The 27,993-nt window shown below is 32.3% G+C and overlaps 1 protein-coding gene and 1 long non-coding RNA gene across 5 annotated transcripts; one reads left to right on the forward strand and one right to left on the reverse strand.

Moving 5' to 3' along the window:
• Positions 1-618: 618 nt before the first annotated feature.
• On the reverse strand, positions 619-27,838 carry LOC127072750 (uncharacterized). Of its 3 annotated transcripts, XM_051013429.1 has the most exons (4): positions 27,239-27,838; positions 26,629-27,111; positions 3,023-4,735; positions 619-2,310 (listed from the first exon to the last, which is right to left on the reverse strand). In XM_051013429.1, exons 3-4 carry the CDS (start codon positions 4,537-4,539, stop codon positions 1,977-1,979), a joined length of 1,851 nt encoding a protein of 616 aa, XP_050869386.1. In that variant the 5' UTR covers positions 4,540-4,735; positions 26,629-27,111; positions 27,239-27,838; the 3' UTR covers positions 619-1,976. The 3 variants fall into 3 exon arrangements, with proteins under 3 accessions (XP_050869386.1, XP_050869377.1, XP_050869397.1); XM_051013420.1 differs by having other exon boundaries at positions 26,629-27,838; XM_051013440.1 differs by lacking the exons at positions 26,629-27,111; positions 27,239-27,838 and adding an exon at positions 25,590-25,678.
• LOC127072914 (uncharacterized) lies at positions 6,868-11,789 on the forward strand. Of its 2 annotated transcripts, XR_007785614.1 has the most exons (4): positions 6,868-7,035; positions 8,570-8,976; positions 9,156-9,730; positions 11,071-11,789. It is a non-coding gene; the product is annotated as an uncharacterized LOC127072914 (long non-coding RNA). The 2 variants fall into 2 exon arrangements; XR_007785613.1 differs by having other exon boundaries at positions 8,570-9,730.
• Positions 27,839-27,993: the final 155 nt, after the last annotated feature.

Genomic DNA, 27,993 nt, shown 5'->3' on the forward strand with positions numbered 1-27,993 from the left:
CTGACGTGTGTTACTTGCTTGACATATATAGAAAATATTTTTATAAAAATTTTTCGAAGTATTTTTGAAAGAGAGAAATGAAAGAATGAAAAAATATCAAGATATTATTTTTATAGATTTGTAATATTAATATATATATATATAATACCATATATTGTATTATTGTATGTATATATATATAAATAAATAAATATTATGTATAGTATTGCATATGTAATTATAAGATTGTTTAATTATTATAATTTAAGCATTATACGGGCCGAAGTATTTGAAGCAATGTCTTCAAAGAATATTGCAATGATTGGGTAATACTGTTCGTAGCAATGAATCTAATCATACTTCATCTATGTCAAGGTATGCATACGATTTCAAAAGCTGTTAAGACAATTTTATATATCGGTTAATCAAATTCAACCAAAATCAAACAGAGCGTTATCGATTATATTTGATTTACTCGAAAGCCACGAGATTGTTTTAGAGAGATTAAAGCCTATTAGTTTACATATCAATTTTTTTATTCATATATATATACACCTATATATATATGTGTGTGTGTGTGTGTTTATTTTACTTATCCATCTACTAATGAGGATGTAGGCAATTCTCCACGAAAATTCATTTCATTGATATAATTATTGATTTTATTTATTTATTTATTTATTTATTTACGATGAATGTGACTTCTTCATTAAGTATATAGTCAGTTATATACAAATAGGAAACATCGTTGAAACGAGCAATCTAAGCTCGCAATAGTATACTTTGACATTTTCTTTAAAAAGGCACGAAATTCAATGAAAAAAGATACATTAGTTTTCTAATTAATATATACTTTCAAAGTTTCGTGAGAAAATATTTATTTCATTCCTTTTTTTTCGCTATATTATCATTATTATCATTATTGTTATTATCACATATTTTTTTATGATTTTCTTTATATAGCGAGTAATGAAATTTTCATTAAAAAGAGATGATAAGAAACGAGGACAGAGTTGTCCTTTTTAAGGATACTTTTTCGTAATAGACACACTCGAAAATCGTAGATTAAGCGTAAAGGATGCGAGTAAATTATTACAAGTTAGACAAAAGACTATTTATATCTATAAACGAGCTTTCTAATCTAATATTGTTTACATTAATAATCGGATCATGGTGTATACATGAATCGCCTTCTCTTAACTCGTATTCGAGCATAAAACGCATAAATCAGCGTTTCGTTTAGTATGGAATATAATTGTATAGTCAATCCTATTCTATTCTATAAAGAAAGCGATCGAGGTTCACCATGAAGGAAAAGTAGATATAGTGACATGGAAGAAAGAGATAAAGAGATACAGAATATACTGTAATTAAATCGTTATCACATAGGAAGTTAGAAAAATAAAAAATATTTTTGAAGGAATGAAGCAGGATGTTGCTTCATTAGACTACCAAAATGTGAAAAAGGTTCGACGAACGCATTGAGAATACAAATCTTATGAAGCTAACATAATGGTGCATATACATACATATATACATATGCATATATATATATATGTGTATATATATACATACATACATACACACACTTCTGATCGATTTGAATTTGCGAGCTACATATACATACGTCTACATACGTAGAAATAAAAATTATAAATTGACAATGTTACGTGGTAGAATATCGTAATAATAAATTCTCGATATAATATTTCTATCAAGAAATCGACAACTAAAATTTCATCGATTCGTGACTTAAGGATCAGGCGAATAATTAATTCATTTCATAAACGATTGGGATTTAACGTTTTTAAAATGACCTTGATTGATTCGACATTTTTAATCCTACAAAAAGGATAATCGTCGAAATTCACCGATCTCTTTAAAGCAACGAACACGTCAAAGAGAGAAGGTTGGAGGAATTAAAAAAAAAAAAAAAAGAAAAAAAAATAATTAATGTAAAACTCTGTCAGAGTTCTTAGCGAAACTAAAACGTGACGCTAGCTTGGACCAAAAAAGCCAAGGATTTGAAGTGTTCTGGTAACTCGTTCCACAAGCTGATCCTTGTATCGCCAAATCGTCGTGTCTAAGATGCTGTTCTCGCGATATTCAACGCAAGTCTTCTTTAAAGACTTCACACAATCGGCACGATAATGCTGTAGCTGAGCATCTTCTGTCTCGATCGGATAACTCGTACATCCGGCCCCAAGGCAAGCCAAAGGGAAGTGATTGTGCAAAGTGACGACCCGTTCAGGATTATGGAAGCACTTGATGTACTGGTTTGGTTTAGTGAAGTTCTTCGAACGGTATACGTGCTGCAGCATATGCATGTACCTGAGTAATAAGAAGAAAATTAACGTTAGAAAAGATTTTAACTGCTATATCCAATTCATAAAGAATTCATTTTTTATGATCACGCGTCTCTTTTCTTTCCAACGCGCGATATTTCATATACTTTATACCTACGTACATTGATTATAATAATTTCCAGAATAATACTTAAGGGAAGAGAATCTCTGTTTCTCTTTCTCTCTCTCTCTCTCTTTTTCATTGCAAAATTGTCACGTTAATTATTATTGGAAACTTCCGCTTGACCGACTTGGATGGCATTGAATCGTTTATGCCAACCACGATTCTGCATGCTGCGTTGCATTCTTTAATTCGAGACCTTCCTAACGATTTGGTTGTAATTTGACGACTTGAATAATGGATGGAGTTGCGCGAGCGATGATATTTAAAAATATCAAAAGCTCGTTAGAATCGTTACCCCGATGATAATTAAACGATCGTCGAATTGAAATATCTTCGATATTATTTTCTTTCTCAAATGACTTTGCTTTATCTTTTTCTTTTTTTTTTTTTATTCCACTATAGCAATTCAATCGTATAAGACTTATTTTATATTTATTAATTAAATATAAAATATTAATTGCTAACGATACGTGAAAATAAACGGCTGGCGAAAATAATTGTCACGCGGACAAACAGGATCCGAGATACTGCTAAGCAATTATGTCCCGTCGTGAAAGTCGTGGCTCGTACTCACCTGGGTATGTCCTTGAAATGGCCATGGGGCTGCAGCAGGTCGTCGAGGAAATAGACGTTTCTCACATTGTAAGAGGCGCGTGTCTCGTTTCGTATTTTGAAGGCCTTAGGTAAGACCCTCTTCATAAGGTCCTGCCAGGTAGCGTCCTTCACTGGCATGATCACTTCGTCGACATCTAACAGTGCTATGTACTCGTATTCGTACATATGTTTGTAGAGACAATCATTGTACGGTATCAGCTCGTTTTGTCTCTTGTGATTAGTTTTTTTCGTTAGATACATATGTTGAAAAGAGGGAACATTAGGTTGTCCACCGGGTAATGTCAAAGGTGTTACGTGGACCTTACCGAGTCTCTGATAATAATTCAAAACTTTCGTTATGTTCGGATGAACTTGAAGTTCGTAAAAAAATATTTTGTCGGCTCCAAGAAGGGTTATCAGTTCGATCCATTCGACCAATCTTACGGAAAGATCTTCGTGAAGAAAATCCAGGCCCTTGACGCAAACAGCAAAGTCCTTTTTACGTTTTGGTTTATTGTAAATAACTCGGAGATTGTTAGTCGGCGTGTCGCATGGCTTTTCGACCATAGAAACGGACGCTGGTGGGCCCTTGGACCAATGTGATTGCGGCACCTTGCAGGCTATAACGTATGGCTGATATATTCCCTGTTTGTAATTGCCCCATTTCGAATACCAAATGTATTTGTATTCGAGATACTCGACCACGATTGGACTTTTGTCACCGTCGTACCACATCTGACAATAAGTTTTGACCTTAGGCTCGATCCTATCGATCATACCAACGATCCTTATAGCAGGACCGATCCTCGAAAGCCTACGTTTATCATAAAACGCACCGAAGAACTGGAAAGTACCGTTGCTTGTCCTCAACGTTTGCCAGTAGACGTTATTAAATTCTAGATCGTAGATCGAGGGAAACTTGAAATTAGCACAGCTCTCGTTACCCTTCTTAGATATTTTGTTTTGTTGACCGTTAAACCTGTTATTTTTGCTCCAATAAGCGAGAGGAAGGCTAGGTAACCTTTCCTCGATTTCTTCGATCAATTCCTCCTCGGTTTTCGCTGGTCTTTTATCCAACAATGGCTCCAAATCCAAAGGATTTCTCGTTACTGAATTTTCATTACTATTTTTGTTACCTACAATCGTAGTCGTTGGAAGAATCGATCCACCGCCGCCACCGACTACATTACCAAAACCAGTCTCAGGATCTTTCGATCTTTGCAAAAGATAACGAGACAGACCGAGACTCGACGAACCACCTGGTATTTTATCATCGGTTCCCGTTCTCACGATACCGGCCTCCCGACGAATATAATTATCGTCGATGACTACGTCACCAACTGCATTATTCTCCTCGGTATTACGACCGTTACGAAGTGCACTGTTTTCGGCATGACGAAATTGTACGGCCGCTATCATGAGGAGACTCCAAGCGAAAACGAATACGAGGACTCGTCTGGCACGTCGCGACGTGCTCCCGTTGCAACTCTGCAACATCCTGTCGTACTTGTTTTTCCCTCTTTCCTCCTCTCTATCTCTATCTCTCTCGTTCTTTTTTAATCTCTTCTTTTCTCTTGTTTTCTTTTCTTCTCTCTCTCTCTCTCTCTCTCTCTCTCTCTCTCTATCTATCTATCTTTCACGAAGCCCCTCTCTGCTTCGATCAGGCACAACACCGCTTCCGCATCGGTCTTCTCTGTAACACATCAAATTATTTATTTAATTATTTTATATTACATACACGCACACGTACATGTACGCGTACACGTACGCGCATGCACACACATATAAAAAATTAATTTCTATATCGTGAATAATTTATTTTATATTTAACATCATGCAAAATGTCAAGTTTTTAAAAGACAAGTGGCACAAGTTAAATCTAACCTGCACTAACGAAGCCATCGACATTCGAGATTGTCTATTAATTAAATCGAATATTCTGGTTCGATATTATTCATCGAAAATGCATACATACATACATACATACATACATAAATTATATCTTATGCAGCAAATAGAGGGACAGACAAAGAGATAGAATGGTACGAGTGTACGAAACAACTTCTCATCGGTTATCAATAATTCGGCAGAATTTTGAAACTATCTGAGAGCAAAGAGAAAGAGAAAGAGAGAACATTGAAAAACGGAGGAAAACGATCGACGACATTATCGTATTGATTAGTAAAATATTTCGTCTGATTTGACACTTTGGAATGTTAGACGAATTTATATTATTTTATTGAGATGTCCGGAATATACGTATCTACTTTTACATATGTATGTTTCGTATTGAATATTGATGCGTCAAAATGCATACGTTATATAACAGTACTATATATATTAATTTTTATTTGTATTATTCCGTGTCGTTTCTGTACATATAGTGTTACATATTATTACGCATATTTATATTCAATATTTATATTCAAATATATGTGTGTGAAAGTACATATACAACGATATTAAAAATATCAATTTTTGAAGCGGGTTGTTTGCGATCAAGTTTATAAATTATTCTTATTTTTAATTCAGCGATGATTTTTTTATTTTATTTCATTAAAGATGAAAAACAATATCGATACTTTTTCGAACAACCACAATATTATAATTTTGTGTATATTTCTAATCTTTCTTTCATTTATTTCTCTTCTGTTTCTTTCTCCTTTTCTCATACATATATACATGTATATATATATATATATATATATATATATATATATATATTCGGCGGTGTACATTTCTCGAGATTAAAAGGAGCTAACCGAAGTGGAAAGGATTTCTTTAGGTGGAAAATTTGTGTTCCAAGGGAAAAGTTCTCTTGCTACAAGACGACGAATACGAAAGTAAATCCTCAGCAACGATAAATATCCAGCTACGTTTCACATCCGAGTTAGCATCTCTGTGAAACTCGCGCCTCGTGAAGCTTCTCTAAAGAAGAAAGTTGTAACGCAGCTGGATATATCATTGGCATGCAGATGACGAACATACATACTTATGTAGATAAATACTTATATATACGAATACAATCGTCATATACGAAGAACTAAAAAGAAAGGAGAAAAAGAAAAAGAAAGAAATAGAAAAATGACGACGGTACATGAATAGGATCCTGCGTAATCATCGACACGTTATAAATAAGAAATAAAAAAAAAGAGAAGGAGAAAGAAGAGAAGAAGAAGAAGAAGAAGAAGAAGATAGCGAAAAATAAATGTATAAGAAACTTTGAAAGGAATTTCAAAGCTAACGTTTCACGATACATGTTAAAAACGATCTGATAAAGATCGAGTATATCTGTGTTCACATATACAGGCTAATTATAAATTAATGGTTAGTTGCATATCTCCTTTGTTAAGATATATATAATGTGTGTATGCGTGTATCTAAATTAACGAAGGAGATATTCAACTGATTTTTAATTTATAATCATCCTCTATAAATATTACATACGTAATAAGATTATATCGTCAGTTCCCATTAAGTGGAAAGTTCACTGACCCTTGAAGTGAGATAGAAAAAGTTACTTTATTCGTTGTGCGCAAGGTGTTCTGCGCAGACGATACGCTTGGCTTATGTAATTAAATGTTCTCTGTTTTTGACGCTTTTCGGTGGACACAGATGGCACAGTTTACCTATCTAAGTATAAAAAAGCCATTACAATATAATTAATAGATTAAAAAATTAATTAACAAATTAATATAACACATTTTAATTTTTAAGAATAAATTAAATAAATAAATTTTATTTTGACGCGTGTTGTATATTATCGCTTTCTTTTATCGAGAGAGAATTGTCGCGCATGCGCGCAACGAACAAAGTTCTCTTCGATGCCAGACAGAAAGGAGAATGATGTTTTCGGTTTTTATTTTACATATATGATAAACACACAGATGATACATTGGAAATGATCGGCGAAGGAACGAGCGAGTGGGTGAGTGAGTAAGAAAAGAAAACAGCAATTTTGTGATTATATCAAATAGAAGAATATGAAGACTGGTACGTATCCTTGTTAATAATATAATACTACATTTTTACATAATTTATATTGTATTATAATTCGTTGTATACATGAAAAATATACATAACTTTACGTGCATCCGATCTTATAATGGATCTGAGATGAAAGAACGATAATTGAGAAAGAGAGAGATAGATAGAAATAGAGACAGAGAAAGAATGTCGATGATGAAATCGTGGAATGTAAACTTCTAGGATTGCTTTAAGTGGCCGAGATTGCCAAATGAACGAGGATGATTTTTACAGTTATCATAAATGAAATTAGAAGTATCATCGGATGTTTCCATAACTGCATTAGAATCAGGACCGTATTTACACTTTCTGAGCCTTTCCATTAGATCATCTTTTACTTCTTTCTCCTTTCTTTTTTTTCTTTTTAAGTTCATTGAAAATAAAAATCGACATTCTCGTAATAACTCATTTTGATAAAATAGATATAAAAAAAGAAGTATAAAAATAAATCAATGTAAATTTAAATTAGAAAAAAGAAAAACAAATAAATGTATTAAAAATGAAGCAATAATTAAAAGTTATTTTTTTCTAGCTTCAGCGAATGTATTAGGTTGTTTTTTTTTTTTTTTTTTTAGTATAGTTCAATGGAGTGACGACAAGATTTAAAAATATGATCCTATAAATAATGACATCCTTATGCGCCTAATAGTAAATGCGGTCCTGATAGTACATGTTAAAATGAAAATTTTATCTTTCTCAATCGGTTTCTCTTTTGATATCGAAAGGATGAGATATACACTTTCGATCGTTTCGATCTAATCTCGCATAATTTTTCTCTGTCTCTATCTTTCTATATTTATCTTCATCTTTCTTTGATCTCTCTCGTAACTTTTGTCAACAATAGGGTAAGCGAACTATTACGTCGTCTGAGGTCTATCATTTCGTTCGATTCTATCTATAATTTCACGCGAGGTACCTCTCGATTTCTCTTAAGCTTCTTCTATTATACATCCAACAGATCTTTCGTAGAGAGAATTTATCTCGTTGGCATTTGCCAATGGACGTTTCTTCTACTAACACGTAAGAACGTATGTATGTATGTACGTATAGATGGATGGATGAATGTATTTATGTATGTCTGTACGAGACGGTATCTTTCGTGTCGATGCTAACTTTAGTAACAGCAGCAGCAACACAGCAAAGTTCTCGAACTATTTTCTCGATGGGGATCTACTCTAAAAGACGTTCCATTTTTCTTCTTTCCTCTTTTTCTTCTTTTGGTTTCTTTTTCATTATCACTTAAACGAAATTTGTATATTTAATCATTCGATTTTATCTACTCGAATATATACAAATATATATTATATAGACAAAAGTTGAGTGATTCGATATACCAGTTTTTTATTTTATATATATTTTGTATCATTATAAATGATATATATATATATATATATATATATATATATATATATTTATGTGTATATATATGCATACGAATGTATCAATTTCAATTCATTCAATTTAATATTATCTCCAATTTATTTTTAATATAATTAACCAGAAAGAACAAAGAATTTCTCTTTCGGGAAGTCATCTTTCTAAGAAGAGTGTTAAAGCTTAAAAAAAAAATGCCGAAGTAAAAAATGAATGGATCGTTGTTTCGTAAGATGAAAGAAAGAGTTCTGGTAAGAGATAAAGATCAAAAGGGTCGAAGATAAAATAAGAAGAAGAAGGGAAAAAAAACAAGGAGCAAAAACAAACCGAAAAATAAAATGTGATGAGGGAGTCTGACATGATCAAAGGATGTAACTCGATGTAAGCTGTTTTATCGATTCATGGAATTATTTTAAAGTCTGATCGAGATTCTTGTACAGTTAAAAAAATTCATGTCAATAGAAAAGGATCGATGAAATAAAAATGATTCGACGAATTTGCGATCGATTGTATGCAAAACAATAGTTTAGAATGGTAAGTACATATATGACATATTACATATAGATTAATAATTATTCAAAATGAAACGTTCCGCTTGGCTCGGACAAATGAAAGGACTTCCGATCGCACAAAATTTATTTTATGAATCATATCTTCAAATATTATAAAATCGTTCAAACAAGTGTGAATATATTTTTCTTTTTTCTTATTAGATAAGCAAACTTTAACGAAGTTATATGTTAGACCTTAAAACGCATCTAATCTTGACGTATCATGGTAAACCATCGGACGTGAAATACCATGACATCATTTTTAGTCAAATTAATGCAAACGACTTTTGCCGTTTCCTTTAACGATTAGCTCGGACGACCACAGAGCCTTCCAATTGCAAAATTTATTTTACGAATCATATCTCAAGTCGAATCGTCAAAACAAACTAAATACTATTTTTCTATTAGATAAGCAAACTTTAACGAGCTTTTAAGTTAGATATTAATACGCAACGTAGTTTTAACGTATCATAATAAACATCGATTGTGAAATACCTAAATGATAATGTTTTAAATCGAATTAACGCAAAACGTTTTCTCATTTCCTAACGATTAGCTTAGACATCTAAAATGATTTCCAATCGCACAAAATTTATTTTACGAACGATATCTCCAAATCGAATCGTCAAAACTAATTGAATATTCTTTTTCTATTAGATAAAGAAACCTTAACGCGCTATTGATACGTGCGACTGAAAAGCATTCCAATTGCAACATTTATGAATCATATTTTTAAGGTGAATCGTTAAAACTGAATATTTTTTTCTTACTAGATAATAAATCTTAACGAGCTTTCAAATTAGATATTAAAACTCATTTAATTTTAACGTATCATACTAAATCATTTGGCATAAAATACGTGACATAATTTTTAAATAAATTAACACGAACATTTTGTTTCTTTTCTAACGATTGATTCGTACGATTTAAAAGCCTTCCAATTGCAAAATTTCTTTCATTAATCACATCTTTAAATAGAATCATCCAAATAAATTGAATATCTATTTTTTTTTTCATATCAGATAAGATTTAATGAGGTTTCAAATTAAAACTTAAAACGCATCTAATCTTGACGTATCATAGTAAATCATCGAGTGTGAAATACGTGACATAATTTTAAATCAAATCAACACAAATGATTTTTCCTTTTCTAACGATTAGCTCGTACGGTTAAAGAGCTTTCCAATTACAAAATTTATTTCATGAATCATATCTCTACGTAGAATCGTTCAAACAACCTGAATATTTTTTTTCTATTAGATAAACCAACCTTAACGATCTATTAAATTAGACCTTAAAACGCATCTAATCTTGACGCATCATAGTAAATCATCGAGTGTGAAATACGTGACATCATTTTAAGTCGAATTAACGCGAACGTTCTTTTTCCTTTTTTTTTTTTTTTTTTGCCAAGGACTCTTTCGTATACTCTATTAGCTTGTTATCGTTAAATTTCACGTAAACTCAAGCGATATACATACTATATATATCTATGCTTCTATCTTTTTTTTTTTCTTTTACTTTTCGTTCATCGAGAATTCTCCTCTTATCTTTATTTATATATTTATTTATTTATTTTTTGTTTTACGTTTTTATTTTTAACATCTTTCCCATAACAAACTTAATTGACTCTCGTTTTGCACGACTACTTTTGCAATTCCACAATATAACGTTGACATCGTTAATATTTCATTATTATTCACACGTTCTCGCTTTATTGACTTATCTCAGAGTTTTCTGTGTAGTTACGTATCTGTATTACCAATCTATCGATATTTGTCGTTATCTTCTTATTAAATTCCTATAAAAATCTTTGGATAAAATATAACGCTTATAAATATCACTTTATTATACCTATTATATCCATATGTATATAAATAAATATATATATAAAAAAAAAATTTGTATAAAATCGTAAAGATCGAAACTAAACTAATTTTATATATTTATATAATATTATTTCTGAATATGAACGTATACACTATATACATACACACACACGCACAAACGAAATATTTGTGTAATACGTGCGACATTGTATGGATCAACGTCGTAACGATATATAACGATTTTATAGAAATTATCATCGAGTTCCGGCTGACATGATCGAAGTCGAACGTAAAAGTTCCGATCTGCGGTGTTTGAGTTGTCCCCTGACGAAAGCATGACGTGTATATTACTCGGTTATTTAAAGTGCCATTTGCTTCCTGTGGAAGGGAACAACGGCCTCGTTTCGACATTCAACTACCGTTAAGTATAATCCATATATACCAATAACTGTCTTAATTATATACGCAATATAATAAAATCTGATGTAGCGATCCAATGAGATTAAGAGATAGATAGGTAAGGTAGATAGATACATAGAGAAAAAGAGAAAGAAAGAGAAGAGTCGTCGTCCTCGTAGTCGTTGAGAATGCCAAACGACCATCTTCTTATCCTTATGTGATCGCTACGATCGTTGAAAATGCAAGAATGCCGGATACCGAGAAGGAGAGAGGAAGAGAGAGAGAGAGAGAGAGAGAAGTCTCACAGAAAGTAGACGTTTTACAAACTATGTATTTCCTTTTGAATATTCCAAATGAATCGAGACCACGCGCTAAAATGCGCGACCATTCTAACTGTAAAGAAGAAATCGTAAAAAAGTTTTACATAAATATACGTAAGAAATATTATAGCTTGACCAACGTAAATGTTTCTTTAACGAGCCGACGGAATTTTTTTTATTTAATAAAGAATTACTTCCTCTATACGTGTTCTTTTTTTCTCTTCTTCTTCTTCTTCTTCATTGTAATTTCCAAAGAATATTTCTATAATAATTTATTTCGTATATAATATATATATATATATATATAAAATCCTTAGTTTACATATATATATATATGCATATATGTACGTATATATATTTCTATTATTCTTAAATATATAAAATCTTTATTACAATAACAATAACAAGGAACGTAAAATAATAAAATGAATTTTTTAAAAATGCATATGCATATACATACATACATACATACATACATACATACATACATACATACATACATACATACATACATACATACATACGTATGTACATATATACATATGTATATGTGTGTATACTGAAATGAATTATCCAAACATGTCAAAGTATAAAAAACAGTTGAATAGGAAAGATTTATCGAGCATCAAGAAGAAATCAGAGCTCGGGTTTTAATCTCCTTGAGGCGTGACGCGAGGAACTATTTTGCAATTATAATTCACGTCCTATCTCCTCCTTTCTTCTGTACACACATAATATACATACATACATACATACATACGTACATATATATAGACATTGTTGTACTGGAACAGCTGTATCCACAGAAAAGACGGAAATTAGAGGTCCACTCTCTATGAATGGAAATCGACGACTAGTAATAACAGTTCTTTTTCTTTCTCTTTCTTTCTCTATATTTCTATCTACTTTTCTCTCACAAGCTTCTTCTCTTATGTATAGACCCCCTATTATACTTAAATATCCCAATCGACTCTCTAACGGATGCTCCGTAAAATCAATGAGACGATAATAAAATGATTTATAACGTAACGACCTCGACGGATCGTTCGGAAAAATATTATCTACTCTTATCTTTATTATTATTATCGGTTCTCATCGAGGAGGTGTGGGACGATCACCTGATTAGGTTAAAGAAAAATTAAAATTAAAATTAAAATTAAAAATGAAAAGAAAAAAAAATAATAATAAAAAGAAAGGAGATTGAGCAACCATGATAAATATGTATAATTAAGTAAAGCGATAGAATAACGATGAAGATATCAAAAATTTAAGAGAACATTCTTTAAACGTATTAAAATCTATGACAATATGATCTCTCTCTCTCTCTCTCTCTCTCTCTCTCTCTCTCTCTCTCTCTCTCTCTCTCGCTCCCACTCGATATATATACACAACTCTTCCTATCTATTTTTCTTTTATCAATCGCAGTTAAACCAACAAATAAATCCCTTTGAGTTATTTCTTTTTCTAGTTTCTAATAAAATCAATAAAACGTTGTACATCCCAATAAATTAGAATTCAAAGAATCCTTTTATCCTTTGTAAAACCAATATCTATCTAAATTGACGTGTGCCTACAATAAAACGACGATTTCATTCGACACAATCACGGTACTTTCGATTTCCCTATGCGATGAAAATTCGAGAGGCGATTAACGTTCAGCGAAAAAAAGGAAAAAAGAATAAAGGAAAACAAAAAAATATAAAGGAAAAAAAAAGGAGAAAAATGGTGAAAGAAAGAAGAACATCCATTATGTGAAATGATGGTATAAAAGATAGAAACAAAGAGAGAGAAAGAGAGAAAGAGAGAAAGAGAGAAAGAGAGAGAGTTATTTTGCTCTCGAAAATCAGAGAGTCTCTAAATATGGTGAAATCGGCGACTAGTAATAGTCTTCTTCTCCCCTCCACCCACCCACCCTCTCCCCTCCCCATTCCTTTCTTTCTTGTACCGAACGCATCCTTCTCTCTCTCTCTCTCTCTCTCTCTCTCTCTCTCTCTCTCTCTCTCTCTCTCTCTCTTTCGTTCCCGTTCTTTCTCCCTTCTGGTACAATTAAGGTTAATTGGCAGGCGTAAGCGAGAAATCGCAATTGGAACGAACGAGTATAGCAACACATAGGAAGCAACAGCAGCAACAATAACGGCAGCAATAGCAACAGCGATAGCAGAAGCAATATTAGCAGCAGCATCATTCGCTATCTCTCTCTCTCTCATCTCCACTTTCCACACGCATCGTCTCTGCAAGAGTGCATACATTCTCAAATGGATCTTTCACGTAACGATTCACATCGACCATTAACTGTCGTCCTTACCCAACGATTGCTCTTAGATCTTTAGACAACTCTTTCTTATTGTCAAGCGAATGGCTTATTCGAATGTTAAAAATTTTACATCGGGATTTTTTTTCCTATTCTTCTTCTTCTTCTTTTTCTTTTATTCTCTTTCTCTCTCTCTCTCTCTCTCTCTCTCTCTTTCTTTTTTTTTATTTCATTTTGTTTTTCATCTCTTTTTTTTTCTTTTACAACTTGATTTATATTGTATATGATCGACTGTTAATAATGTAATTATTTTATAATAACGAAAAATTGAATTATGATTGTACATGACTGATAATACATATATGATATTAGAAACGAACAAGACAAATTTCATTCTACGAATAAGCATGTTCAAGGGAGTTCAAGAGAAACCTTTAAAATCTAAAGAAGACAATCGAAGGGGTTTAGGATCGTGTAACGAGAAAAGGGTGACTACTACCACTACTACTATCTTCAATATTAACACAACCACCACCACCACCACCACCACCACCGTTACTATCACCATCAATGGTGAGTTTCGTTTTGTTTCCTACCCTATTCTCCATAATACAATACCTACGTACAGAAAGCAATGAGTCTTTCTACTATACCATATATACATATATGGGAATACAAGACAACGCAACGGCTACGGGCAATAACGTAAAGCCATGTGATGCTGTGATAGCCTCGACGAGAAGCTTTCTAGGACGAGAAAGCTATACCGGTTGCTTCCAAGAGGAAAAGAGTAGAAAAATAGAGAGAGGAGAGAGAGAGAGAGAGAGATAGGAAGCGGACCCTGGCATATGGTCTCTATACATGTACACGTATGTATGGTGTATACGGTATACGTGCATCGAACGAATGCATCTGTAATTCTAACATAAACTTGCCACCATTGAAGATGCATCGTAACTCTCGGTATATACATATATAAAGAAGCCTGTTTGAGTCTCAAGATTTCTTTTTTCTATATATTATATATATATATATATATATATATATATATATATATATATATTGATATATATATTCTTTTTTCTTTGTTTTTTTTTTCCTAACAAAATCTCTATGATCAGAATACCCGCGACCTGAATCCTCATACGTTTTCATTCCTTATAATAATCCATAGAATTTATTTTTTGTTTCTTCTTTATTTTTTTTCTTCCATAGCATTGAAAATAAAGTAAGCTGTATAATAAGTATGTAGAGCAAAAGGTCAATCGTTTCAGGTATTAAAGTATTCATACCTTAATATTCAATATCTTCTTACGTAGAATTTCCTTACGTAGAGATTAGAAAAAAGAAAAAGATCGCACATTGAGACACGATTGAATAATAAAGTAGATGATTTATAAACTAAGAATTATTAAATCGTTAAAGACACGTACTTCGATCATACTCCATCTAACACGCAAACGTAATGATGACATGAACAAGAACAAAAAAAGAAAGAAAAAGAAAGAAAGAAAAAGGATTTACGATCTCTATTGGTAATAAACCGGATATGTATTCGATAATTATCGATCGTGAACGCGATTAGATTATAAAATGGATGCTTCAGAGAACTAGGAAATATTAAAGCGTAAAAGGCATCCTTCGATCATATATCTACTAGTATATACGGAAATGTAATGACGAAAAAAAAAAAGGATTTATGATCTCTAAAATAGATTGGCATACATTCGATAATTATCGTTCATTTTCTCAGGATGATTGGATTCGTATCCAAGTATAACTAGTTATTCTTCTTCTTCGTCGTCATCGTGTCGTCTTCGTCGACGCCATTTTCTATAGTCGAACGTTAGTACCAAGTAACTAAGAGGAACTCGACTCTTCATAATAACAGCCGCAAGAGCCACCGTTTATAATTGAGATCATTACGATCGTTTCGTTTAACGATCGGCGCGAGTATTCTTAATAAAATCGCAGGATAATACTGATTCATCGGACCAACAGTAGCACTCTCGTTAAAAGCAATTACGATCTTGTTGAGAAACATTCAGTCTTCTTTCGATACCAATGATGTAACTAAGATTCATCTTTAATATTCTTTTTTATCATTTTAATCGGTTGGTCAATAAGTAATCTCGGAATTTTTAATAATTTATAAATATTTCAATAAATACAACTCTATGGTAATATATTTCTTTTTGTTTTATTTGAAAATATCTGATATCTTATATAGAGATAAATAACACTATTCAGTAATTTTCTATTGAATACTTATAATATTTTATATCGGAATAAATGATATTATTAGAGTATTTTTCTATCGAAAATTTTTTATTTAAATAAATAACACGATAGTATTTTATTTTAACTGAGTGTTTGTTATCTCATATATATATATATATATATAAATTATATATATATATATATAAAATTATAATAAATTTTTTGCGTGCGCGTATGAGTATGTGTGTGTGTACGTATCTATATAAAGAGGATTAACTCTTTATAACGTCCTGTAATTGCAACTATTTCATAAATAACGTTGTTGTCGAGATACTAAAGTTATTACGAATTTTTTTCTTTTTTTTTTATAGAAATCGATATTGAAACCTATATAATTTGTTTATTTTTTCATTTTTTTTTCGTCCTTAGACACGATACAAACATTAAATTATAGAAATAAATGCTTCGGGTAATATTTCTTACATTATCCTTCCTTCATCGATCTAAACAGTATAGAATTGATCGAAGTGGACGGACAACTTATTAAATTCAAGGTTACACAAAAAGGAAAGTGTTCGTTCTCGAACGAGAGCGAAGCATAATATTATTCCGAACAATTTGTAGCTTAAGTATCCGTAAAGTTGTATAATATCAACTTGCAAGCAAGATTGCTATGAGATGTTGTTATGCACGTATGTTATTCGTGAAGGACGATTACCTACGAGATAAAAAGATATCAAGAGACAGACAGAGAGAGAGAGAGAGAGAGAGAGAGAGAGAGAGAGAGAGAGAGAGAGAGAGAGAGAGAGAGAGAGAGAGAAGATCATCGAGAATAAGAATCTCCGATCCCAAAAAAAAAGAAAGAAAAATTCGATGCATCGGGAAAACGCGCGACCTTGAAGAGTTTATTACGATCGGACATAGTCACTCTTATGGGTAGTTATTTAAACTCCGCACGTGGAATGTCGTCGACGTGATACGCACGCGCCTACATCATTCATTGCATCGTGTTAATATTCGTGTTCGTGCATTGAATAAACCTGTAGTAAACAAGAAAAATTATAAAAATACAAAAAAAAAAAAATCTACAAAAAAAACATTTTTATACGTTGCATAACCTGATTATTATTTTATTGTTATTATCATTACTATTTTTACTTTGTTTATTATTATTATTAATATTAAATATTATTGCTAATAATTTCTTTTTTACTATATGGACATGAAAAAGGTTACTCATCAAATATCAATCAGATATCTGCCTAATACTATTATTAGATGATAATTGAGATCCTTTTAAAAATGCAGTAGATTAGAGTAAAAACGTGTGCAAGTGACTTTACGGGAAACGTTTAACGTTTGCAATTTATAACCGTGTGTCGCGAAACGAAGTCGGAACGAACTACAGTTATAAACTGGTTAGAGAAAGATAGATAGAGAGAACAAGATATTGAGAGAGAGGGAGAGAGAGAGAGAAAGAGAGAGAGAGGGAGGGAGGGAGAAATACGCCCTTCCATCGAAGTCGCACGTGGCGAGAAACAGAGCCTACTGTAATGAGCGATAAAGTAATATTATGCTTCGACTACTGAGAATTATCAAACCAACATTGCTCCTTAATCAGAAGCCATGAAACGAACACGATCGGAAGAAAAGTTAGCACGGGATCACGTACTCTTATCTTGACGGCTGTGTAAATAATTATCTGAAGTATGTATGTATATATGCATCTATATGTGTATGTATATGTACGAGATTGATACAATATCAGATGGGAGTTCTTGCAGAGACATACATAAATATTTTTCTTTTTTAATTAATAAATCAATATATAAATTTAATAATGTATAGTGTATATATATATTATAATTAATAAGTTAATACATATGTTTATAAATATATGTGTGTGTATGTGTGTATGTATGCATATATAACATGTAGTACTTAATACAAGCTTATGTCAAATATCTTCTTTTTAATTAATAAATCTGTACATAAATTTATGCATATATATATAACTACATATATATATATATATGACTCACTTAGAAACTTTCTACCCGCCCTATATACACATACACCTATATATAAGGTGTCTTCGAAAGCATAGTAGAAGTAATAATGATCCTGCATTGAAAAATAAAGCGTCTAAAAGAAAATAATATTTTTTCATTTAAGGTTTCGTTTTTCATGAAAAATGTTTTCGAAAATCGGATATGTACATTAATTATATGTTTCGAGATAAGATCCAATTGTTTTTCCTACTCGTGTTAATATTTATAAACACGAGTAAGATAGTGTCACGATTTGTTTCCTATTATTACTATTATCTTATTTCCGTAGTATTAGCATTTGCCCATTTATTCCTGATTACTGTATTCGAATATCGTGACAGAACGAAAATGATTAATAGAATGAACATATCAAACTAGACAAATGGTATAATAGTAATGATTAAGAAGTAAATCATGGCGTTACTTGATCTTTATAAATATCAACAGCTTACCTAGAAATTTTACTATTATCAGTTGTACGGATTTTCCACTTGAAAACGTATTTTTTATGTAAACGAAAAAGAAAAAGACAAAGAACATGTTATTCTTTTTTTCGACTTATTCTTGCATGTAAAATTATCGATTGAATGTTTGTATTATGATTTCGAAGACATTCTATATATATACATATATACATATATATATATATCCTTAGATATATTTTTTCATTAAAATATAATAATAACACACATACACACGATCAAGTTCTCCACAGATATATATCCGATATGTAAATAACATAAATCAAATAGATATAATTTTGAAAATCAGTCTGAACGTTCGTACGAACCGAATGATAAAGTCAATGAATGATTAATTTCTTCTTACATTAGCGTTTCTATTTCGAGTTACTTATGATCTAACTATGCATATCACATATCTAATACTTGTTAGATTCTCACGTAAAAAATTATTGTGCAAGGGCGCGACATTACGAGGAATTGGCAATGGTGGGGCGAGAAGAAGAGGAGAAAGAGGAGAAAGAGGAGAAGGTGTATTCGACGAAGCAACGTAGGAACGTAGGAACATTGGAACGTAGAAACGTTGGAACGCTACGTTGGAACGCTACGTTGGAACATTGGAACGTTGGAACGTTGGAACGAACTACGATGGATGCAAGAGAGCTCATGGTGGCCGTTTTCGACCGGCCTCGAAGGCATTCTCCAACACAACACGCGGAGAGACTTTAAGTGTCGCGCCCGAGCCTGCTCCAAAAAGGAAAGGCGAAAAGATAAATCGAAAGCCCGCTTCGAGTCGAGCCGTACCACCCACACATTGGCGTAAATACATACGTACATACATACACACACATATATATATATACATAAGTCGAATAATTCCGATAGGCGTGTTACTCTTTTGTCTTCAAAAACAATATCTTTTTTACTCGACATTTTTTTTTCTTTTTCTTATTTTTTGATCCCTTCGTACTGTGATAAAATCGTTCGTTTACAGAAAAGAAAAAAAAAAGAAAGAGAGAAAAGGAAATTATTTATAGAATTTTTAAGATGTTTATATATGTAGGTAATCGTATCTACGTCATATTTCCTTCTTTTTCTTTATCGTTTTATTTTATTGAAGCGAACCTTGTAATTTTTTTTATAAGAAATTACAAAGCATTTCCTATTATTCGTGATTGTATCAACATTATTTTTGAAAAATAATATATCTTGTTCTCGAACGTGTATTTATTTTTCTTTTTTATTATCTTTTATCGGTAATTGAATTTTTCGTTCAAAGGAGTATTATATTATGGTTGCAAATAAAAAGGTAAGAAGAATTCGATAAATCCACTAATTGCTACGCCACTGTCGATGACGGTCGAGGTGAGGGTTTCGAATTCTTTCACTACCGAAACTCGTCCGTCGTGTAATAAAAGAACGTCCAATAAAACGTCATCTCCCTGGATGATCTGTGCTCTCGTTACGTATACACATATATACATACATACATACATACATACATACATACATACATACATACATACATACATACATACATACATACATACATACATACATACATACATACATACATACATACATACATACATACATACATACATACATACATACATACATACATACATACATACATACATACATACATACATACATACATACATACATACATACATACATATATCATGCATTCATACGTGTGTACATATGTATGTATATGCATATAATTATCTTTCGTAAGTCGAATGTGAAGTATACGTACGTACGTACATACATACATACATATAGATATATATATATACACACACACACACCACTATATATAAGGCAGGTAAACCGAATCGTACTTCGAACGGATGTCGTGCGTGCATGAATTCTATCGTGTCTAACATAAGAGAAAAAGTCACGTTTCAGTTTGATCGAAGTTACTACGAATATTTGCATTAAAAAGAAACAAAAAAAAAAAAGAAGAAAAAAAAAGGATGTAAACTCTTTACTGCAGAATTTTTTTCCTCTTATGAATTTTTTTTATTTTTTACATTTATCACAACTTCATATGTATTATATAAAATCGAATTGTCTGTCCAATCTATAAAATTGTATTGCGTATTTAATCTATGGAATCGTATATTACATGTGTCTGTTATAAGAGAAAAAGTCACGTTTCAATTTGATCGAAGGTCTGTACGAATATTTGCATTAAAAAGAAACGAAAAAAAGAAAAAAAAGGATGTAAACTCTTTACCGTAGAATTTTTTTCCTCTTAGAAATTTTTTTATTTTTGGCGTTTATTATAACTTCATATGTATTATATAAAATCGAATTTTCAGTCCAATTTACAAAATTGTATTGAGTATTTGATCTATAGAATCGTATGTATATTTAAAAAAAAAAAAAGAAAAAGAAAGAAAAATGAATGAAAAAAACCTACGAATATCCACTACTAAAAAATGTACAATATTTCATCGTAAAATTTTCTCTTACGAAGTTCTTCGTTTTACTATTATTATAATCTGATATATTTTATAAAATGGAATTGTCCGTTGTATCTATAAAATCGAATTACGTGTTTAATTTATAGAATTGAATATTATACGTGTGCTTTAAAAAATAAAAAATGAGAACGAAAAATAAACGGGAAAAAGAATAATAAGATAGAAATCATCGCAGGAAACTTTCTCATAGACGATAGAATCGATTGCAAAAGGTCAAATGATCGATGATCATCGAAGCGTCAACAACACCGATTTATCGACTTACCGATGTCTTTTTTTTTTTTCTTCTACAATTTCCATTAACTCCAACAACGATTTATTCGTTGTGATTGAAGTACTTGCTTACTTGTTATAAAAAAAGAAAAAAAAATAAATAAAATAAATGTCGGTCTCGACAGTCGATCGATTGAATTTAGTTCTTTCGACATTTTACTTCTTACGTTTCGACGACCTTTTACAAATATCACGATTTTTCTGATGGATATACATTTAAGACGATTTTATCTGTTAAAATAAATTGATTGATTAAATATAATATATTTTCTTTTTTTTTTTTTCTTTCTCTCTCTCTTTCTCTCTTCTTCAGAGAAAAGAACAATTGATTGGTCAAGTCCGTTCGCTGTTATTATTGTTCGAGTATTACGTTACACTTGCGTCTTTAAATTTCATGTTGTTTTATATTATACTTACGTATACTACTTATATTATAGTTGCTACTCAAGTTACGCTTGACCACCTTCTGTTAACCGCTATTGCACTTAGTAAGCACTGGCTATGTTAGATTTGTTTAGAGCAACATTTATGTTTATATATATTTCTATCTATATCTGTGGTAATATAATTTTAAATTAAATTTATATAAGTATATTTTAATATATGTTATATGCATCTACAAACGTACATGCATATACCTATATCTATATATTGCATGTAAGTATATATGTATGTGTGTATGTATGTATGTATAAGAAAAAAAATTCGTCGCAGTATAATTACAATTAAGAAACACGATCTTTTACGTTTTAATAACGAAGAGTGAAACGGAACGAACCGAGAACAAGGACAGCTTTTGTTTAATAAAGAAAGAAAGAGAGAAAGAGAAAAAGAAAGAGAAAGAGAGAGAGAAATCGTGGGGCTTCTAACGTCGTGCATAAGAATATAGGAATTAGTTGTTTACTTAGTGACCTTGAAATAAGTACTTGGGAAAGATCTTTGATATTTTTCTATTGTCGAGCTGAACAATGATCTCTTCTTACTACGATTATCTCGTTTTTCTTGTTTTACTTTTCGATAAATTCTACAGATTAATCCAACGTTACGACGAAGGATGTATGTAAATCATTTTCTATGTTGATCTCTCGAACGAATAATTAGAAGAATAAAAAGAAAAAAAAATATATATATACGCGCATACACACACATAAAGAACAATGTGTGTATGTGTATTGTAGAAAGAAGAAAACCGACACATATTCCGATTACATAACAAAAATTGTAAGGAACACGTAGCCGAGGGTGTCTCGAATGTAAGTTGTCGAATTTACAAGTAGTTACGTATAAATTAATGTCGACCAACGAATGACTAACCTTCAGATTCTTTCAACACGTCTCGTACTGATTTAAAGAATTATTCCGATAGTGGTCATGCATACAACGAGTTCGTCGCATTTCAAATGTAGAAATGAACGGGATTATCGAAATCTCTCCTTTTTTTTCCTTACGCAACTCATCGATAAGATAGCTATTTCATCTTCAAGGAATCGCGAAAAGATACCAAATTAGATTTTATCTACAATTTGTTTCTACGTGCTTTCCTTTTTCTTCTTTCGATATTATCGTTTTATTATTTTATTACAGTATGTACAAGTAAAATCAACAATAATACTACAAAAATAAAAAGAATAATATAAAGCACAGAGATAACAAATAAATGTTAAAAGAAAATTTATTACTATTGTCAAGTACTGCCTTGTACATGATGTGTGTGTGTGTGTCGTATCATCGAATGAAAAAATGAAGAAAAAAGGAAAGGAAGAAAAATTCGTAGTTGAAATAATAACACTGAAAGGTAGATCATCATTGAAACAAGATTTCGCCAAGGATAATTCCCTCACTTTTTTTTTCTTTTTTCCTTTTCCTTCCCCCTCTCCCGCTCTCTCTCTCTCTCTCTCTCTCTCTCTCTTTCTCTCTCTCTCTCTCTCACTCTCGACTTTCTCTCTGTCACCTTTGAAACGCTCCGAATCCGTAGATCTCGATAAAACAAGTGCAGACGTGTCGATCGTTTTCGCGTTTCACTTAAAGAAGTCAAGAAGATAAGAAAGAAAAAAAAATAAATGGAAATATAAAAACCATTTTTACACGGTCTCCTGTTTATTCGTCATAAAATACACACACACATGCATATATATATATATTTGCAGAATAATTATTGCCGATCGATATTTTTTTCTTTTTATTTCTACGCTTTCATCATCATCTTTGAGAGATCAAGTTTTCTTTGCTTTTTTTTTCTGTTTTCACATTGATTCGATATATGTGCGAGGTTACATGCAAAATGATTCGGTAATTTAATATCAATTAGATGAATAATATTAGTTGAATATTGATGTAACGCGCACAACAGATCTAGCTTTGAATAAATGTAAATCAAAACGGCGAAAATCAAAAACATCCGAAGTATAGATTAGAAACAAAAAAGATTTCTGGAAAAGATTTATGGTTTTATAATAAAAAAAAAAAAGAAGAAGAAAAGAAAATACTATCATAAAAAGTTTCGAAAAATAATAGTCGATTTTTAAGATCACGTAGAGACTTTAAAGCAATCTAGAAACTTTTGACCTATTTTTCATTTTCAAATTGAGAGTAAGAACTTAATGTAGGATAATTACTCGTATACTAAGATCTTATCTTATAATTTCATTTTCCTTTCGATTATTTCTCTTCGATTGTTTCATTCAATTGAATCTTACTCACGGCCAATCACACATTATTTGCAATTAACATAGTTATCTGTATATCGTGCATTTTGATTTACGTATACCCCTCTCAATTTGACCTCCATATCATTTTCAAAGAATAATTTTCCTAAGTATACGCGTAATTAGCTACGCAGTAAATAAATCGTAAATTAAAAAAAAAAAGTAAAACTGATTCTCGATGAGTCACCTAAAAAAAAAATGGTTTACTAACACTCGTTCCAAGGTCTCATTAATGTATTTTAAGTACTAAATATAAACAAAATGCTTAAGATAAAACCGGATGAACATAAAACGATATCGATCTTCGAAGTTAAAAACGTTTAAATATCAATTCTCAATCCGATTCATTCTTTCAGAAAAATTACTATGTTTTTCTTTCTTTTCATTGATGAATCATTAAATTTTATGTGACATTTGCGCTGTTTCGAATCTTAACCAAAAAATGTTTCCAAAGACGAAGGAAAATGTATGTATGTTACCTCTCGTAATTTTTATTTTATAGGATATAAAAACTTGCAATTACTTGATATATATCTGTGCGAGTGTATGCCAAATAAATATTGTATACGTTTACTATATATAATATTTAATTATTACTTTATTTAAAATTCGCGTGTTTTGGAATTTTAACCAAAAAATACTTGCAAAAACGAAGAAAATATAATAACATTAACTTTCGTGAATTCTATTTTATCGAATATAAAAAGCGCGATTACTTGATACACACACACATACACACACAACAATTATTTATAATTCGTATAACATATTTTCGTAAAGATCACTGATGCGATCGTTACGCGGATGCTTCCTTCATTCATTACTCGGAAATACAATTAAATACGTAAGAGAATAAAATGGATACCTTTCCTGTGGATTAGATTTCTATCAAAAGAAAAAATAACACGCGTAATAAAAGAAGAAAAGAAAAAGATATATAGGGCCGAGTTTTCTCGAAGAAGAAGAAATCATGACACGTAATATAAGTTATCAAGCGGAAGCGAGACAATCGGAAGTTATTTCGACTCGTTTATATCTATTGTACGTTTACGTCGAAATTGCGATGAAAAAAAAAGAAGAAAAGGAAATAAGAAAGAAGAGAAAAAAGAAAAAGAAAAAAACGAATAAAGCGAATAAAGATTACTTCTCTTTAATGATACTTTATAACCTTCACAAGCTTCCTTTGTAATATTCACTGAGAAATACGTAAGATGAACCGTGAACTTTGTCGTGTATAAAATGATCGTGTAAGTTCGATCGAAAGAGAGGTTAAGATTGATTGATACGTGTGCAATACGTATACATATATATATGCATTATAAATAATTAATAAATAAAAAATAACTAAATATGTGCACATATACATGTATGAATAAATAAATAGATAAATAAACAAGCATATATATATATATATTCGATAAAAGAAATAAATACATATGTATATATATTTGTATATACTTATACGTGCGTGTCCGACCTTGAAAGGAGACTGAACAAGAAAACTAAGATAGAAAAAAAATGATAAAAAAAGATAAGGAACAAAGTTAGAGAGAGAGAAAGAGCGGCGAGAAAGAGAGAAAGAGGAGACTTACGTTGAAGTTTATCGAGAAGAGACGAGAGATAGCCGTCGTCTTGTTTGGACGTCTATCGTAAACGATTCTTCGAAGCGGATCCATTCAATCTTCGTACGGTGTGAAACGAAGGGAACAGAAGCAGCATCTCGTTTGGTCCACGTAGTATTATACATATATACATACATACCTCATACATACGTACAAACATACACACATCATACATACATAAATCTCATCGTATACGTTCGTCGTCGTCGTCGTCGTCGTCGTCGTCGTCGTCGTCGTCGTCGTCGTCGTCGTCGTTGGGGCCGACATTGCCGCCGCCGGGGGCACGCGTACTCGTAGAGAAGAGAGACATGGGGTCAACGCGCCGGCATCCGTGAAGCGACAACATTACGAAGAAGAGAATGAAAGAGAGAGAGAGAGAGAGAGAGAGAAAGAGAAAAAGAGAAATCCAAAAAGATGAAGAAAACGTACTTTAAGGTAACGATTAAAAGTAGGCAGAAACGATATATCATTGATTCTTGAACGACGAGCCACGTTTGCGAGAGAAAGAAAGAGAGAGAGAGAGAGAGAGAGAGAGAGAGAGAGAGAGAAAACGGAGTAACGAAAAAAGAGGAAGAAAAAATGAAAAAAAAAAAAAAAGTATAGAGAGAGAATCAAACGCATCAACGTCGATCTCGATTCGATTCGATTTTATTCGATTCGATTAGATTCGTTAAAAACCTCTTCGGTCACTTTCACCATGAAATCTCTTTTCTTTCTAACACGGTTTATTCCCGAAGGTCTTCGACCGGCCTTAACTCTCGTCCTTCTTTATACTTCTCTACTTTACTTTACTTTACTCTACTCTACTCTACTCTACTCTATCTCCTTCTCCGTCCTATCTTCTCCCTTCCCTTCTTTTCTCTCTCGCTCCTTTCTCACGTCCGTATCACCACTCTAGTCGGACGTAGGAGAAGCAGCATCGGTATAAGCAGGAATAGCACTACCGTACGGAAATCAATCTCTCTAAGCGAATATTTATTTCCATCCAAATTTCTATTTCATTCTTTACCTTTCTCGTTGAAACATCGTCGAAAGGTCCGGACTCATCCGATCCGATCCGATCCGATCCGATCCGATCCAAAGTTCTCCAACGTTATTCACGAACGAGGATACGTATCTTCCTTCTATCCCATCGTGTGGTGCGCGTGTGCGAGAGATATATATATATATATATACCCTTTCGTTGCGAAGTCTCTACCCTGTGATCACGTGGTTAGGCGAAGATAACCGACGACGAAGACGAAGCACGAAGCGAAGACACGAAGACGAAGACGAATACTTAGACGAAGACGAGTAGTAAAGGGGGGAGGATTCGCGAAACCTGTTGCGTTGCTCATCGATCGTTCACGCGTCCTTATCGATCGTGATTTTTCCCTCTTCTTCGTCGTGCACCTTCTTGTTCTTCTTCTTGTTCTTCTTCTTCTTCTTCTTCTTTTTTCTGTCTCTCTCTTTCTCTTTTCTCTCTCTCCTTTTATCACTCTAGATTCGCGTACTAATCAAAACGACTCATGCTCTATCTCTCTCTCTCTCTCTCTCTCTCTCTCTACATTTCTCTTTATCTTCATCTGTCACAACCCTTATCGATCGTAAATCAATCGAAACAAACGCTTTTTAATTACCTCGATCGTTTTTCACGGCCGATTAAATGACTACAGCAAATTTTTATTATTCTTGTTATTATTGTTATTATTTCTACTTTTGTTTTTTTTTTTTGATGTCAGAAATAAATTATTAGTTTATTTTTAGAATGGAATTCACTTCGTTGCGGCCAAGTGAGAGATACGTTTTATATACTGGTAAAAAGTGTAGAGAGAGAGAGAAAGAAAAAAGAGGGCAGAAGAACGAAATGCACTAAGTAGAAAAAACAGAAGAAGAAGAAGAAGAAGAACAAGAAGAAGAGGATGAGGAGGAGGAGGAGGAGGAAGAGAAGAAGGAAAAGAAATAAGAAAGGAGAAAACACGCAACAGACAGAAATGTTTTAACAATGAACGAGAAAAGTCCTCTCTCGTACGTACGGACTCTCGCTTCGAACTGGCGCCCGTGTATCGGACCGAAGTCTTCTACGGACGGCCGTTAGAGGGATGGGAGGGAAGGTCGCTCGAGAGAAAGAGAGAACGAGAGAGACAGAGAGACAGGGAGACAGACAGAGAGAAAGAGAGAGAGAAAGAGACAAGAGAGCGATTGGTCGACTTACGTGGGGGCCGTTGTCGTCGAAAAGGGGGAGATGATCGCTCGGCGAAAACATCGGTGTGTACGTGTGCGTATGTGCGTGCGAATGCAAGCGATGTGCATGGATGCGCGCGCGCGCGCGCGCCTGCCATTCGCATAGGAAGCTGCAGAAGAAAAAAAAGGGAAGTTTTCTCTCGATTCTACG

Source organism: Vespula vulgaris, chromosome 1 (genome assembly GCF_905475345.1).
Source record: "Vespula vulgaris chromosome 1, iyVesVulg1.1, whole genome shotgun sequence".
In the NCBI taxonomy this organism is placed as follows: Eukaryota; Metazoa; Arthropoda; class Insecta; order Hymenoptera; family Vespidae; genus Vespula; species Vespula vulgaris.

Bases quoted from the DNA above. Each gene is read 5' to 3' on its own strand.
- LOC127072750 (XM_051013429.1), bottom strand. From the start codon at position 4,539: ATGTTGCAGAGTTGCAACGGGAGCACGTCGCGACGTGCCAGACGAGTC. The intron at 2,311-3,022 runs GTGAGTACGAGC...CTTATTACTCAG, and splicing joins CATTTCAAGGACATACCCAG to GTACATGCATATGCTGCAGC.